The sequence below is a fragment of the Paroedura picta genome, chromosome 9 (assembly GCF_049243985.1).
Source record: "Paroedura picta isolate Pp20150507F chromosome 9, Ppicta_v3.0, whole genome shotgun sequence".
NCBI classification, from domain to species: Eukaryota; Metazoa; Chordata; class Lepidosauria; order Squamata; family Gekkonidae; genus Paroedura; species Paroedura picta.
In genome coordinates, this window is record NC_135377.1 from 27,718,277 (window position 1) to 27,732,987 (window position 14,711).

The 14,711-nt window shown below is 41.1% G+C and overlaps 1 protein-coding gene across 1 annotated transcript in view; it reads left to right on the plus strand.

The window, feature by feature from the left end:
• The window catches only part of LOC143844648 (tumor protein D52-like), a 76,473-nt gene extending 71,200 nt beyond the window's left edge, over positions 1-5,273 (plus strand). The window contains exon 7 of the mRNA XM_077352070.1: positions 5,020-5,273. Within this exon, the coding sequence (XP_077208185.1) occupies positions 5,020-5,155 (136 nt within the window). The 3' untranslated portion in view covers positions 5,156-5,273. The remainder of the gene's footprint in view (positions 1-5,019) is intronic.
• Positions 5,274-14,711: the final 9,438 nt, after the last annotated feature.

Below are 14,711 nucleotides of genomic sequence, written 5' to 3' on the forward strand. Positions count from 1 at the left end.
GCCACTTCACATGTTAATTAGGGGGAAACCGTGCATTTCCTCACTAAGAAGCCCTAGCCCTTGGGAAGCTTTTTGTAGTGTGTACCCACACACAAACTTATGAAGGAGTCCTTAACCTCCATGTACTTTGCATTTATTGTCCCCAAGTCTCACCAGAGTGAATTCCCTCTCTGAGTATGAGAACAAGAGGGAACTGTGGCACATGTTAAAGAATGTCTTAGGAAAGATGTCAAACACTCCCCCCACCTCTCGAAAGCAGAAAGCTTTTAAATTGTGCACTCTTGCAGAAATGCAAAACCAAGTTTAATTGCTGTCTTCCTATACTGTTCAGACAAGCAGACTCCTTTTGGTACATAGTAGAAAAGAGTCATTAGGGCAAAAGCTAAGACTTGTTTAGCCCTGGCCATCACAAAAATTACTCAGAGGAGAATGTGGCTGAAAGAAGAAACAGCTCAACTAGAAAAAAGACCTGAACTTCAAAATGCATGATACGCTTAGTGTAATCTGCCTGCTAGTCAAATGTTAAAAGATAATATTTCTCACTTCTTGTAGCTGTGCAGACATTTCCTAATTTTTTAAAATGTACAACTATAATAACAAATTGCTTCCATGCAGCCTGTTTTAAGACCCAGTGTGGTGTAGCTATTAGAAAGTCAAAGCAGGATTTGGGAGACCCATGTTTGGATCTCCACTCTGCTGTGCAAGTTGTCTGGTCATCCTAATCTACCTCATAGGGTTGTTGTGAGCATAAGATGAAAGAGAAGAAAACAATGTAAGTTGCCTTGGGTCCCCATTGGGGACTAAATGAATAAACATTTAGAGTTTTGTCTTCAACTTGAATAATTTTAGAATATTAGAAAATACTGAAGCATAATTTTTAAGCATGTAGGAAGAATAACTGGTGTCATTTTCATATAGTAATGACAATATTAACAGTTCTGAAAATTGCACATCTATTACAGCACTTGCAGATAGGCTTATGAAAGTCAGTAGCCCACCTGCTTATAAATGCTAAATACTTGATGACTTGAATGGGAAAAGTAAGGAAAACAGCTCTTTCAATATGAAAATGTGTCTGTTGATCACATAAATGTGATTCCTTTGCCAGGTGAATGGCTGTATGCAAGCCTGCTATTGAAAGTTTCATTGTTAGTTCCCTGATTATGACTTTCCAAATTACTCCTATTGAATGGCATGTTCATGCATCTTCCGTTCATTTTTTCCCCCTCACCGTTCCCTAAGCCCATTCTAAACAAAAGTAAAATCCAGAAACACCCTTGGTATAAGAATCTTTTTTCCAGGTCATTACGATTTATCATATGGTGCCTGTGTACTATAGCCAGGAGATCCTACAATTGTAGGGTTGTCTAGAGGCCAAGCAAGAGATGTTCAGAGGTGAGTTGCCATTGCCTGTCTCTGCATCATGACCCTAGGTCTTCTTGGAGGTTTCCCATCCACATACTAACTAGCCTATGGCCTAGTGCAATAAAGTTTGATTTTGACTTTACTAACCAAGGCCTTTTTCCTCTGCTTAGCTTCTAAGATTTGACTATCAGGCACGCCTGGGCTTTCAAGGGTTTTTTTTTTCCTGGTGCTACATATGTGTCAACTACCCTACTGCAACTACTGTCTGTCATCTAAATCTGGGGAGGTTTGGAGAGTTCCATGTTGCTGTGGCTATCTAGTGAAACCCAGTAAATGTTAAGTTGTTTCCTCTCCTCTCCCAGTAGATAGATAGCCACTGTCACTGGTCACTCAGAATAGCACCAAGTCAAAGGTCACTCAGACATGGAACTTTCCAGAGTTTTCCCCAAATGCTTCTGGATACTTTCTTTGAGTATTTTATTGTATTTTACCGTTTATCGTGTGAACTGCTGCAAGACCACTGGAAGAGCGGCAGTATAAAAAAATCCAAATATAAATATATTCCGTAACTCTTTTGGTTTTCAGAAGGCTGATACACTCTTTTGAATAGCCAAACTCTTCCTGAAATACCAGTACTTGAGGTTTTAACTTAAGGTCTCTAAAGGCAGTTTCTGACCACACCAGACAGGGGGTTCCTCAAAGCTAATTCCCTGCTTGCTAGATTCTCCTCTTGCTTGAAGAGCTATCCCCTTTTTAAAGTCTGAATGGGAGTCTCTGTCTAACTACCTACTAATCCTTGCCAACTTTCCTCATTTCTCCTATTAGTGTTATACTGTTCTCAGTCAGGGCTGAATTCTTAATAAATTCTCCACCTCGGCTTGGCTGATGCTGACCAATCAGATCTCTTGGAACAGCCTGTCGGTCAAGGTTCTCTGGCTTCTGTGAAGAATTAACCCTTCACAATCCATCAGTTGTTTGTACAACACATCTAAACTTTTTAAAAGTGCAGTCTGTCACAGAGACATACTGTGCTTAGTAAACCAGTTTTAAACGGTATTCAGATCCTGGTTCAGTGTAGCTTTATTAGCCTGCCTATGGATAATCTCACTAACCATTGTTAGCTTACATCATCGTTTTGCAGAGCCATTAGCCTGGTGTGGTCGAGTGTGCTTCTTTATAGAAGGGGAATTTGAACCTGTATCTTTCCACTTCTGTCTGGGTTAATTCACATCACACTGATTTTCATTCCTTAACTCATTGCTGTTGTGCAAAAAAGTGTGAGTCCAGTGGCACCTTTAAGACCAACAAAGTTTTAATCAAGGTATAAACTTTCTGTGCACATCCACTTCTTTGGATACATAGAAATCCTATACCTTGAATGAAACATTGGTGGAGTCAAAGGTGCTACTGGACTCACACTTTGTTCTGCTGCTTCAGGCCAATATGGCTAATCACCCAAATGTTGTTATGCAAATTAGAGTTGCCTTTGTGGTATCTTTTATGTTTTTAAGTTATAGTCAACAGGTATTTTAAAATGGTGATGATTAAGATGAAACATATAAGTAGCTTTAATAAAATCCACTGGATGCAGCCTTCAGTGCTGCTGTCTAAAAGAAAGTAAGCCCTTTAAAAATTAAAACCTTTCCACTTGAGGCTTTTTAGAACAGAACTGCATGTATGAAAATAACAAATGGATATGAATCCTATTTAAAAGCTGTTCTTCTAAGACTTAGTGCTGTGTAGGTCAATTGTAAGGATCAATTATTTGTAGTATCTGTAAAAAGAATGAAGGGTTTTTATGTATGAATTGCTTTCCTGCAGCAACTTATTGTATGCTTGTGTTCCTAAAAGCTTGTTTGATGGGAAACTTCTGCAAGTAGTATTCATGTTTCCACTTTCTGAGCTCTTTCCATTGATCTTTTTATCTGGGTGTTTCTAGCTTCAGGGAATATTGTTCACAAAAGCAAGTAGTTCAGTTTGTGCACAAATGGGCACTGATGTGAACCACTTCAGGGTGGTGTTCCATGGAATGCCTTTGTAAGAAGGTGTGGCCGTGACCATAGATACTGTTTTCTTAATAATTGGATTATGTATGATTAAAATACTTGGAGGTTGTGCTGAAATTTTACTGAGCAGTAGCTAAGATTTAATATAAATTCATGGCTTTCTTATTACTAATGTGATGCAGACATTAATGGTGAGTGTGATAGAAACTGTTCTTTTAAAACACAGGCGATTTTTGATAGTCAATTTTACAGAGTCCAGGTTGGCAGAGGAGTTTACATCTATAGTGATACTTAGTCTACCCAGCTGATTGCTTTGATACATGATAGTGTATAGCAAAGGGCACACAACTTTGCATATCAGGATGTAGTAACTGAAATTAAGTTTATAAGCTAGAATTCATGTTGCAACAGCCAGGAAGCTAAGTGATTCCCTTATACTGCATTAGAGCCAGACCACATACAGCAGCAGGAAATGTGGAAACAGTGGCTGAGTTCCAAAGCCATTACTTAGGCTTACTCCAGCCCAGTTGATCTGTTTTTACTTTGTATGGATACTGACACCATTACACAAACTGCTTTTGAAACTCCCCTTAGTTTCAAAAGTATTTTGCCTTGCACAATGCGGTTTTGAAACAAGACAAAAAAACATGTCCCTTAGGGCAGGGGTAGTCAACCTATGGTCCTCCAGATGTCCATGGACTACAATTCCCATGAGCCTCTGCCAGCGTTTGCAGGGGCTCATGGGAATTGTAGTCCACAAACATCTGGAGGACCACAGGACTACCCTGCCCTAGGGCACAGGGAGTTAAGTTTTCTTTCTTTCATAGAATCATAGAGTTGGAAGGGACCATACAGGCCATCTAGTCCAACCCCCTGCTCAACGCAGGATCAGCCCAAAGCATCCTAAAGCATCCAAGAAAAGTGTGTATCCAACCTTTACTTGAAGACTGCCAGTGTGGGGGAGTTCACCACCTCCTTAGGCAGCCTATTCCACTGCTGAATTACTCTGACTGTGAAATTTTTTTTCCTGATATCTAGCCTATATCATTGTACTTGTAGTTTAAACCCATTACTACGTGTCCTTTCCTCTGCAGCTAATGGGAACAACATCCTGCCCTCCTCCAAGTGACAATCTTTCAAATACTTAGAGGGCTATCATGTCCCCTCTCAACCTCCTTTTCTCCAGGCTGAACATTCCCAAGTCCCTCAACCTATCTTCATAGGGTTTGGTCCCTTGGCCCCAGATCATCCTCGTCGCTCTCCTCTGTACCCTTTCAATTTTATCCACGTCCTTCTTGAAGTGAGGCCTCCAGAACTGCACACAGTACTCCAGGTGTGGTCTGAACAATGCCGTATACAATGGGACTATGACATCTTGTGATTTTGATGTGATGCTCCTGTTGATACAGTCCAAAATGGCATTTGCCTTTTTTACCGCTGTGGTCCTCCAGATGTTCATGGGCTGCAATTCCCATGAGCCATCTGGAGGACATCTGGAGGACCACAGGTTGACTACCCCTGTCTTAAAGTATCTTATTGAATGACTATTATTGTGAAGGACATGGTATAAGCTATTGCCAGGTTTAAAATATTAGATATGAGATGAAAGTGTGCATAGTGCTAACAACTGTTTCCCCCTTTTCCCTAGGAAATACCAGAGGGGAGCCAAAGTCCGCCTGAGACTGATTGACCTTGAACTCTCGTCTAGATTCTTGGGAGCAAAAACAGATACAACTTTACTGGAAGCTGATGCAGTGCTCTTGGGACTGCTGGAAGGCAAATAAAATAGACAAAAATAGTAAATGTATAAATAAAATGCTGTATGTTCTTTTGTGGCGTTGTTTCAATGAGTTCGGTTGCATTTTTTTCTAATAACACATTAAAAGTAAATGTAGCAACTTTGGTTACGTATGATGGTCTTTTTGAAGACTTGTGTTTATTGCAGATTTCCGATAAGGACATGAATCTGTGAGAATCAAGAAGCTGCAGGGTAAGAACTACATAGATCTTGGTTATATGCCTCTTTTAAAATAAATCAGAGTTGTGCAAGAATACTGCTGTGTCCATGGTATATGAAATAGTTCATGCTGGATTGCGCGTTGTATCATTGCATATACTGCAGCAATTTTAGGACCTTTATATTCTATAAGAAATACAGTATAACTTTTAAAATACGGTGTTTTCCCCCTGTCTGGGTGACCTAGCTGTTCAAAATTCTACATGGATATATACAAGGCTTTCTCGCCAATAGTTACTGTAAGAAAACTGGGTTTAAATAAGCTGATATTTCATGGAAAACTAGCCAGTGAGTAATGCAGTGCTATTTTCAACTCTCTTTGGAAAAAAGAAAGTAAAGCCATAAAATAATTCTCATGGCATATTTTGCGTAATGTGATGCTTTAGAAAATATAACACCCCTGGAATGGAGGTATGCTTTAGCATATTCTGCAGGCAGATCAATGAAAGGTTGTTTGTCAGATCGGAAATGCTCCAAGCCAAAAGGGGGAGAAAAGAGGAAAGGAAAAAGAATCATGTAGCTTGTCTGTCTGCCTTAACTTGAGTTCTTGTTTGAGTGTTATTTGCTAACAAAGGCTGAACATGAATTTTGCTATACATTTGCTTCCAGAAAATTTGAGCAAAAACTCAAGAGGAGTATTTGAATGTTGCTCGGAATAAGTTCTCTATTCTGCTTTTGTGAAATAACAAAGTGTTGGATCCATTGGAGCTTATTGGCTGTGGAGCACAGCTTCTTTACTTCTCCCCTCCAGAGGGCCATTTGGAGCTGTGGTAGGAGGGAGGAGCTAAGAAAGTCATGCTCCTCAGGCAGAAATCCTTCTGCCCATGTAAAAACTCTAGTGGGTCAAACCTATTGATCTTGTGGACTGATCTAGCTAGAATTGTTGAGCAAATTAAAGTGAATTATTTCAGGTATAGCTGAATTATCATTAACAAATCTAGAATGTGTTTAGATTTTCCTAAGTAAAGGTACATGTAAGACAATCAAAATCTTGTCATGGTTTTGCCTCATTTTGACCGTTTATGCACTGGAGATTTCATGCCAGGCTGCAGGCTGGAGTTTTAGTCATGGCAGGTTGTCCCACCTCTTCCTGCACCCACATTGAGGAGCATTTGGCCTGATGCACCTCATCCGCCTGCTCCTGCACGGGAGCTGCGGCAATGAAGTCCTCAGTGCATAAACGGTCTTTGTGGCAACACTTCATAGGAATGAATATATTTAAAATACAAAATACTAGTTAAATACAGCTACTAGTACCAGAAATAATGTATGTTGAGAGAAGCCCTAGGTATTGTATGGACCTGTGAGAGGGAACACAACAGGTTCTGTGCTTTGTATATGCAAAAGTATATTGCACGCCCACAAGTGCTAGTGAGATTGATGGTTAGGTTTTATCATTCGGGGGGGGGGTTACCTCCTAGAGCCAATCTTTGCTTTTCCCTCAAGAAGTGGGTATAGGCTGTTTTCTTGCTTATATGGAGGAGTGCTCTTAGAACTACCATGCCCCTTGAATTTTGTTTCAATTTACATACAATTTTTATGTTCCATGTAATTTGGTTGGAATTGCTTGATGCTGTTGAGCGCCCATCTACAGACCCATTCTAACTTTCCCACTTTAAATTTTGAAGCCCGAATAGGTGAAAGTATTTGAAAATGCATGGAGGGAGCATTTGTAGAGTTGAATAGGGTGCTGTAGAGCAAAATAATTTCATCTGTCTTACTTTCCCCTAGAAATGCCTGCAGACCCAACAATAAATAGTGTTGGGGGAAATATGGGCTTGTATAGGCTGTATTAGTCTTGTAATATATCTGTGGTATCCTCTATAAGCTTTTTAATGATTATCCGAATTTATGCCAGAGTGAAAGAATTTATTTCGATCATTCCTGTTCTCATTAACATACCCTTAGATAATCTTGTGTGGTTATACTTTTCACGATTGCCTTGTTCAAACAGAATTAAGCATGCTCTACTTTATGAGGGTGTCAGATGTGCTCTGAATATTTTCAACGCATAGTATAATATTTAAGAAACCAGTTTCCCAAATGTTCCATATTATAAACTATGTACAAAGTTTGAAGCAAGTATTGCTTCTTCTAATGAGTTGACTTTCCTATTGGCAATCTATTGAAATATGTTTCGGCATCATTTTGAACATTTAAATGGGAAGCTTATCTTTTCTACCAAAGGATGCAGAACTAGCATATTGCTTCCGGTAGAGTATTTCCCATTAGAGTACAATGATAAACTATTAACCTAGCCAGCATTTGGTACACTTCCAAGCAAAACCATAAAACTGTGCCCCAGAAAGCACAGTTTATTATGGTTCACTCTGCATGTATGAGTGATATCCATTTTATGAACTTATTAGTGATGCAGTATTAAACCTCTTGTTTGCCTTAAATGAGTAAAAAATTGAATAGTGCTTGTATTTCAACATTATGGATAGTTCCCCATCCCATTAATGACAGTAGTTCAAGATTTAGCAGACTATCTTTAGACTGCCCATTTCAAAGCCACTTCATAGAGCTTTTTATATTTGTTTTTCCTAAGCGTCAGAACTTCCTTGTTTCAAGGATTAACGGAAGAAACACAAAACCTTTCCCTTTGTTCTTTTCATATCTTACATATGCTTTACAAACTTTTTAAAACTCCATTTCATCCAGCTAATGATGTGTCCCCCTCAAGGTGTTTTCCATGTCAACTAGAGCAGTGACTATGATACTGTAGTTAGTTCACCCTTTAAACTTCTTCATTCTCCTAACTCCTTTGGATACACCATATTAAGGGAGGAGATTGATGTTGTGTAAGAGTTAGTAGCTAGCCCCTTAAGGCAGTTGGCCTTCTAACAAGAATATAGTGGTTTGTAATAGCAGTTTTTACGACGTGATGACCTAAATTCTACATAGTGCAAAACTTGCAGCCATCGTGTACCATGTAGATAATATGTGAAGGAGTTGATCATCATGGTGCACATTGGTAATAGTGACATTAGGTAATTGTGAGGTCCTTGAAATAAATAGATGCATTGCTAAGTTGGAAAACTGAAGTCCTTGACCCCTATTTGGGTCCTTGTAGGATCAGTTAGGCAGGTCAGAAGTGTCTTAGATATTTTAATAACTACCGAAAACTTTGGGGAAAAATGACACTGTGCATGGGAGAACTCAAATGGATTTAAGCTGCTGGTGCTTAATACCAAAAGATTTGTTTTGCACCAATTTAACTCTCTTCTAGGGGAAGCAAACAGAAACTGGATTTGATTTAGAGTGACTCATCCCTGTGGGGGAGGGATGGATAATGTGAATGTTCCAGGTCATCTAATGGAGACAGGATAGAATTTGGCAATTTCTTGGGCTGAAAAAAATGAATCACCTGAGAAATCTTAAAGGAAAATTGATCTTAGAAATGTGGAAAGTCATTAAATAATTGGAAAGTGGACAACTTAATGCCATTTTTTAAAAAAGGGAGCCACAAAAATAGAATCATAGAGTTGGAAGGGGCCATAAAGGTAAAGGTAAAGGTATCCCCTGTGCAAGCACCGAGTCATGTCTGACCCATGGGGTGACGCCCTCTAGCGTTTTCATGGCAGACTCAATACACGGTGGTTTGCCAGTGCCTTCCCCAGTCATCACCGTTTACCCCCCAGCAAGCTGGGTACTTGTTTTACTGACCTCAGAAGGATGGAAGGCTGAGTCAACCTTGAGCCGGCTGCTGGGATTGAACTCCCAGCCTCATGGGCAAAGCTTTCAGACTGCCTTTCCACTCTGCGCCACAAGAGGCTTGGAAGGGGCCATACAGTACATCTAGTCCAACCAGGACATCTAGTCCAACCCCCTGCTCAATGCAGGATCAGCCTAAAACATCCAGGATAAGTATCTGTCCAGCATCTGCTTGAAAACTACCAGTGGTGGGGAGCCCTTAGGCCAGCGGTTTTCAACTGCTCTTACCTCACTGCCCCAAATGCGGTGGCAGCGGGCACATGCATGCAGGCGCAGAACAATCGGGCAGCATGGAGGCGGCCATTGCCATGGCTCTGCTGCCGCCCGCCGCCTGCCAACCTACCTGGGGACCCCAAAGAAGGGGCCAGGTGACCCCAAATGGGGTCGCAACCCCTAGGTTAAGAACCAGTGCCTTAGTTAGTCAATTTGACTGCTTTACTATGAATGTGAACATTTTTCCTTGCTATCTCGTCAGTACTATTCTACACATAGTTTAAATCCAATACTGCAGGTCCTATCTTCTGCTGCCAACAGGAACCTTTCCCCAACCTCCTCTAAGTGACAATCATTCAGATACTTAAAGACAGCAATCATGTCTCCTCTCAACCTCCTTGTAGCCTAAGGCCAGTTAATCTATTAGTCATTGATGAAACAGGACTTTGAAGAGGCAGCATAGAACTCTCTTAAATAAACAAATACATAGAAAGCATTGCTAAAAAATGGGAACTTCCATCAATGCAGTGACTCCAACAGAAGTGGGCTTTCCTACCTTCCTTTCCTCTTTCAGCCTGTTCTGCCCCCTAAAATTGTACCCCTGGCAGTTGGACTCTAGGAACAACATGAGTAGTGAAGTAAGGTTTGCAGTGGAAGGGGACATTTGATAAAATAGTCTTTCCTTTTTCTACCAGTGGAAGAGTCTTCCACCTTGTTAGGATCTAGCCCATTTTTTTAATCATAGAAGGACAAATCCTACTGAGGAAGAATCAACATGGCTTCTACACTGTGATGTTCTAGCTCACCAGTTTTATGGAATTATTTGAGATTTGAGATGAAATCACGTGGAAGATTAATTATTTCATGGGTTGGTAACTGGTTATTGTTAGTCAAAACTGTGGAGTTGGGACTTAACTTTGAGCCACGTTTGCAAATGACACACAATTGTTCAGAATGTGGAAACCCAAGCCAACTCTGAGGATCTCTTTGATCTGAGTTGGCAGAAGAACGACAAATGACATTCAGTGTAAATAGCTACGTGTTGAATAATAAAGGAGCATAAAATGGTAAATTCACGTATACACTGATGAGGTCACAACTGGCAGTGGCTAGACAGGAAAGAATATGGAGGTGGGGGAATGACTGAATGTACAACAGCAGTAAAAATGCAATTCCATGCTAGGAACTGCTAGGAAGGGAACTGAACATCCCATCATGTGATGCCCTTGTATAAAGCTAAAGTATGGAACACATTACACATTTCTAGTTGCTTCATCTTTAAAAAAGATATTCTTGAACTGGAAAGGGTGCTGGAAAAGGGCAATCAAAATGACTGAAGGGTTAGAACACTTGCCCTTTAAGCATCTGCTTCTTGAAGGCATGAAGCAACCTACAAGAATACAATCTGGATCATGCTAAATATTGATCAAACCTCCCTTATCAAAACCACACAGCCACAGTTTCAGATCTCCAGTTTAAACCACAACAGCATAACTCTACCTGACCAGCTGAAATCTAAATCCTTAGTATGATGACAGAAAATAAAGATGGCTCTGCTTCAGAATCAGACATAGGCCTTTTATGCATGCACATGAAAGCTTCTAACCAGATTTAAACTTTGTTGGTCTCAAAGGTGCGACTGGACTCCAATTCATTCTATTGCTTCTGACCAACTCACCTGAACCTGGATTCTTAGTTGCAGTTTTGAAAATCTATAACTTATTAAAAAGTGAGAGGAGATTAGTGGCAAAGATAGAACCTTAATGAAGAAGTGTTTCGTATTCTTTCCACATTGTTTATAATTGAGGGCCTCTTCTGTTTTAGGACTTCATGGATCATTACCTTCATTCTATCCCACACCTTCAACATTGGTTTAAAGCAGGGGTAGTCAAACTGCGGCCCTCCAGATGTCCATGGACTACAATTCCCAGGAGCCCCCTGCCAGCAAATGCTTGCAGGGGGCTCCTGGGAATTGTAGTCTATGGACATCTGGAGGGCCGCAATTTGACTACCCCTGGTTTAAAGTGTGTGTGCATGTATATGCAGATCACGTTCCTCCTGGCAGTGCTGGGAAACGTTATTGGGGTGGATGGTGGCAATAAACTGACGCTCTTGCAAGTCAGCCTGTCCCTGAAGAAACAGACTCACAGCTTTACCTATTTTTACCTGGGATGCTTTCCATATTTCCATTGGGGCTAGGTATATAGATGGTTCTTGACCTGGGTCTGGAGGCCTTCTATGGTACATAGTAACATTTTAGCATCATTGGCTAACTTCCTCAAACTGTTCTGGCCCCAGTGATCCATGATTTGATTACATCAGGGCTAGATTGCTGTAATGGGCTGTTTAGAAACAGAAATAGTTTAGAAACAATCTGTCTCATTCAAAATGTGGCAGCCAGGCTATGGACAGGATACAGAGGTCCTATCACCCAAGTTCTTGCTCCCCATCTGTTTCTGAGCCCAATTGGGTGTGCTGGTTCTTATAGCCCTAAATCTCTTGGGACGAGGTACTGGGACTGTTTCCTCCTACCTTCTCCAGACCACCAGCTAAGGTGTTTCTCACAAGCCCCTCTCTCTGTGTGCCTTCAGAGGGGAGGCAGGCGATGACTAGAGATAGGGCTTTTTCCATAGTGGCAACTTGCTGTGGAACGGAATGTCCTTCCACGTGAAGCTTGCCTGGTGCCCACACAGGTTTCAAAGCAAAGACTGTGAAGATGGTCTGTAGGCTGAGAAATGTGAACTACTCACTTTAAGCTCTAAGGTCTTGTGTTATTAAGCTCTTGTGTTATTTTTATGCTGCGGCTGAGTTTCACTTTTGAGTTTTAAGTAACAGCTTTTATGATGTGTTATGAATTTTTGGCACATTCTCTGGAGAGTCTGTGCAGAGAACCCCTGCCCCAAAAATTCCAGGTAAAGAAAATTAGAATCATACGAGTGCTGCACCGAGGATAAGTGGTGAGTCAGTATGAGGACCTTGATTTTAGAAGGGAAATGTCAGCATCCAGTATAATTTAATCTTGAGTTGTGTCAGCAAAGTAAGATGCAGAGGAGCCAGCCATGGTTGCCAGCCACGTTTCTGGAAAACTTCCCATACCTGTAACACATGTATAGCGGGAGGGAACTATGGGCAAAATTACCTTTTGTGCAGAGCAGGACTTCCTTTGCTGAATCTATGCTGGTCACCGCTGTTAAAGGTAGCCGAATCCTCCTGGCAGAAAAACAAATGGGCAATCTAAGCTCCTACCTTAGCATTCAGCACTGTAATGGATGTTAAATGACTGGCTTTTGATTTGAAAGAGAGAGGCAACGTAGTTTGGGTGGTGAATCACTGCCAAGAATTTCTGCTTGTGATTTGATAGCCCTGATCAAAGTGGCGCTGTGAGTTTGATTTTAAAATTGATGCATTGCTTTTCCTGTGTTCAAAGCAATTAACTCTTGATTTCACAATTTAGCAATGTTTCATGTTAATGCATGTGGCTGTGATTCAAAAGTATTGCAACATACCCCCCCTCCCCTTTGTCTTCCCAGATGTATGTATTGGGGACATTCCCACCCAACCCACGGACCCCTTTTCAGTGATGAGATTGTGGAGGGGGCGGGGGAGGACTGTTTGTGCCCGGTGTAGCCATATGAACTTGGGGATAGGAACTGTGATGAAAGATCAAGATGCAGGTCTTCCCCCCACCCCAGTTTCCCAAACAAAATGAGCCGCTTGGCTTTGGAGGTAAAGTAGGAGTGAGCTGTGAAAGAGCAGCGGCTGCCTGGAATCTTTTTTTGCTGTGCCCTTTGCCCTTCGGGCTGCAGCTTCTCTGCACACGCTGGATCACAGGGGAGCTGAAGTTTCATTTACCGACTGAGCGACTTTGAAAAAAAAAAGGCCCTGTTCCCAATTAGTGTTGCAAGTTGTCCAGATCAATGGTGGGTTAAACTGAGCTGCCCACTCAAGTGGGGGGTGTATAGCATGCAATAAAAGGAGAGAGGAAAGGATGGAGGGGGGGGAGAAGGAGGGAAATGCCCACATCTCTTTCAAGGGACTGAATTCTTTCAAGCGAGCCGGATTCTTGTGTGAAAAACAACTGCCACAATACTTAAGTTGTAACCTTCTCACCCCTGACGGCATGGGAAAGTGCACTCCTCAGCTGTTAGTGAGGAGAGAGGCCGCTATAGTCATGAGAAATGTTGATAAAAAAAATGCAGCTTCAAGCTTGCCTCCCTCCCTTTGCACATGTCATCTTGCCTATCAAACGGCTTAATTGGAAAATTAGACGTGCTTTTCATTTACAGCCCTGAAAGTTCAAGTGCCAATAATTTCTCAGGGGGCTTTTATTTGGGTTGTTTTATTTGTTAAGAACATATTCATTGCAGGATCCAAGGAAGACTTTCCTGAAACAGGAAAATCAGGAGTGTACAGCTTTCTTAATTCGCCCTTTTGAAAAATAAAATTGTAGATTATCCCCCATGGTGTGATTCCTACCCCACCTCATTAGAATCAAAACATCTCAAAATATAAAATCTCTGAGCCAGATTGTTCAGGGGGAAAAGCTACGGTGGTTAAGCTACAAAAAAAGAGGGGGGAATCACCCAAAAATTGATGGGAAATTATATTCTACTGAGTTTTAATGTTTTGGAATACCAGACTACTCTTTAACATAGGAGGACTTTTCCTGTTATAATTAAACAAATGCATGTGTTTTGTTTTCTTCAGTACCTGTAAAAGCAAACTTGGAAGTACTGTGGGACTATTTGAGACTCTGGGGCCATTTTAAAGTATATTTTAACAAAATCAGACCTGTTAATCCTCAATCTTACTGGGAAAGTAATGCCTAATGGTGCTGGAGTATTATATTTTAATATTACACGTATATTAATAATGTTTCCCACCCATCCCCCCAGCTATCTCACTCTGTCAATACTCCCCTCAGTATTTCCAAGGGCAGGAAACCTTTAGGAAGGCCAATGGCCAACTGCACCTGCTTCCAGCTTGTTACTCTGATTTTTCCTAGATCTTGAGCCTACAGCTGTTGTTTGTACAGTGAGACCTGCTCCCTGCTGCACCCCAGCCCACCCCCATTCAGCACAGTTGTGCAACTTGGAAATCAAAATGATAGGAGCTTCTGACCACTACTTTAGAATCCATCTGCCACTTGAACCAAGGTTCAAATGTTAGGTAGATAGCATACTTGTTTTAGGGACTTTCACTTATCAGCATGTAGATTGAGAAGATTCCTGGAATCCACTGTGACCAGAGGTATGGATTCTACTCTCCAGAAGATACAGTCCACTCATCCAAGTGATACATTCATGTAGAAGAATCAGGGGATGGCAGTTGAAATGCTAAGTGGACAGCAAAGAATTTAAATGCTATTAACTGAAGTTCTTGAGATGGCTAAT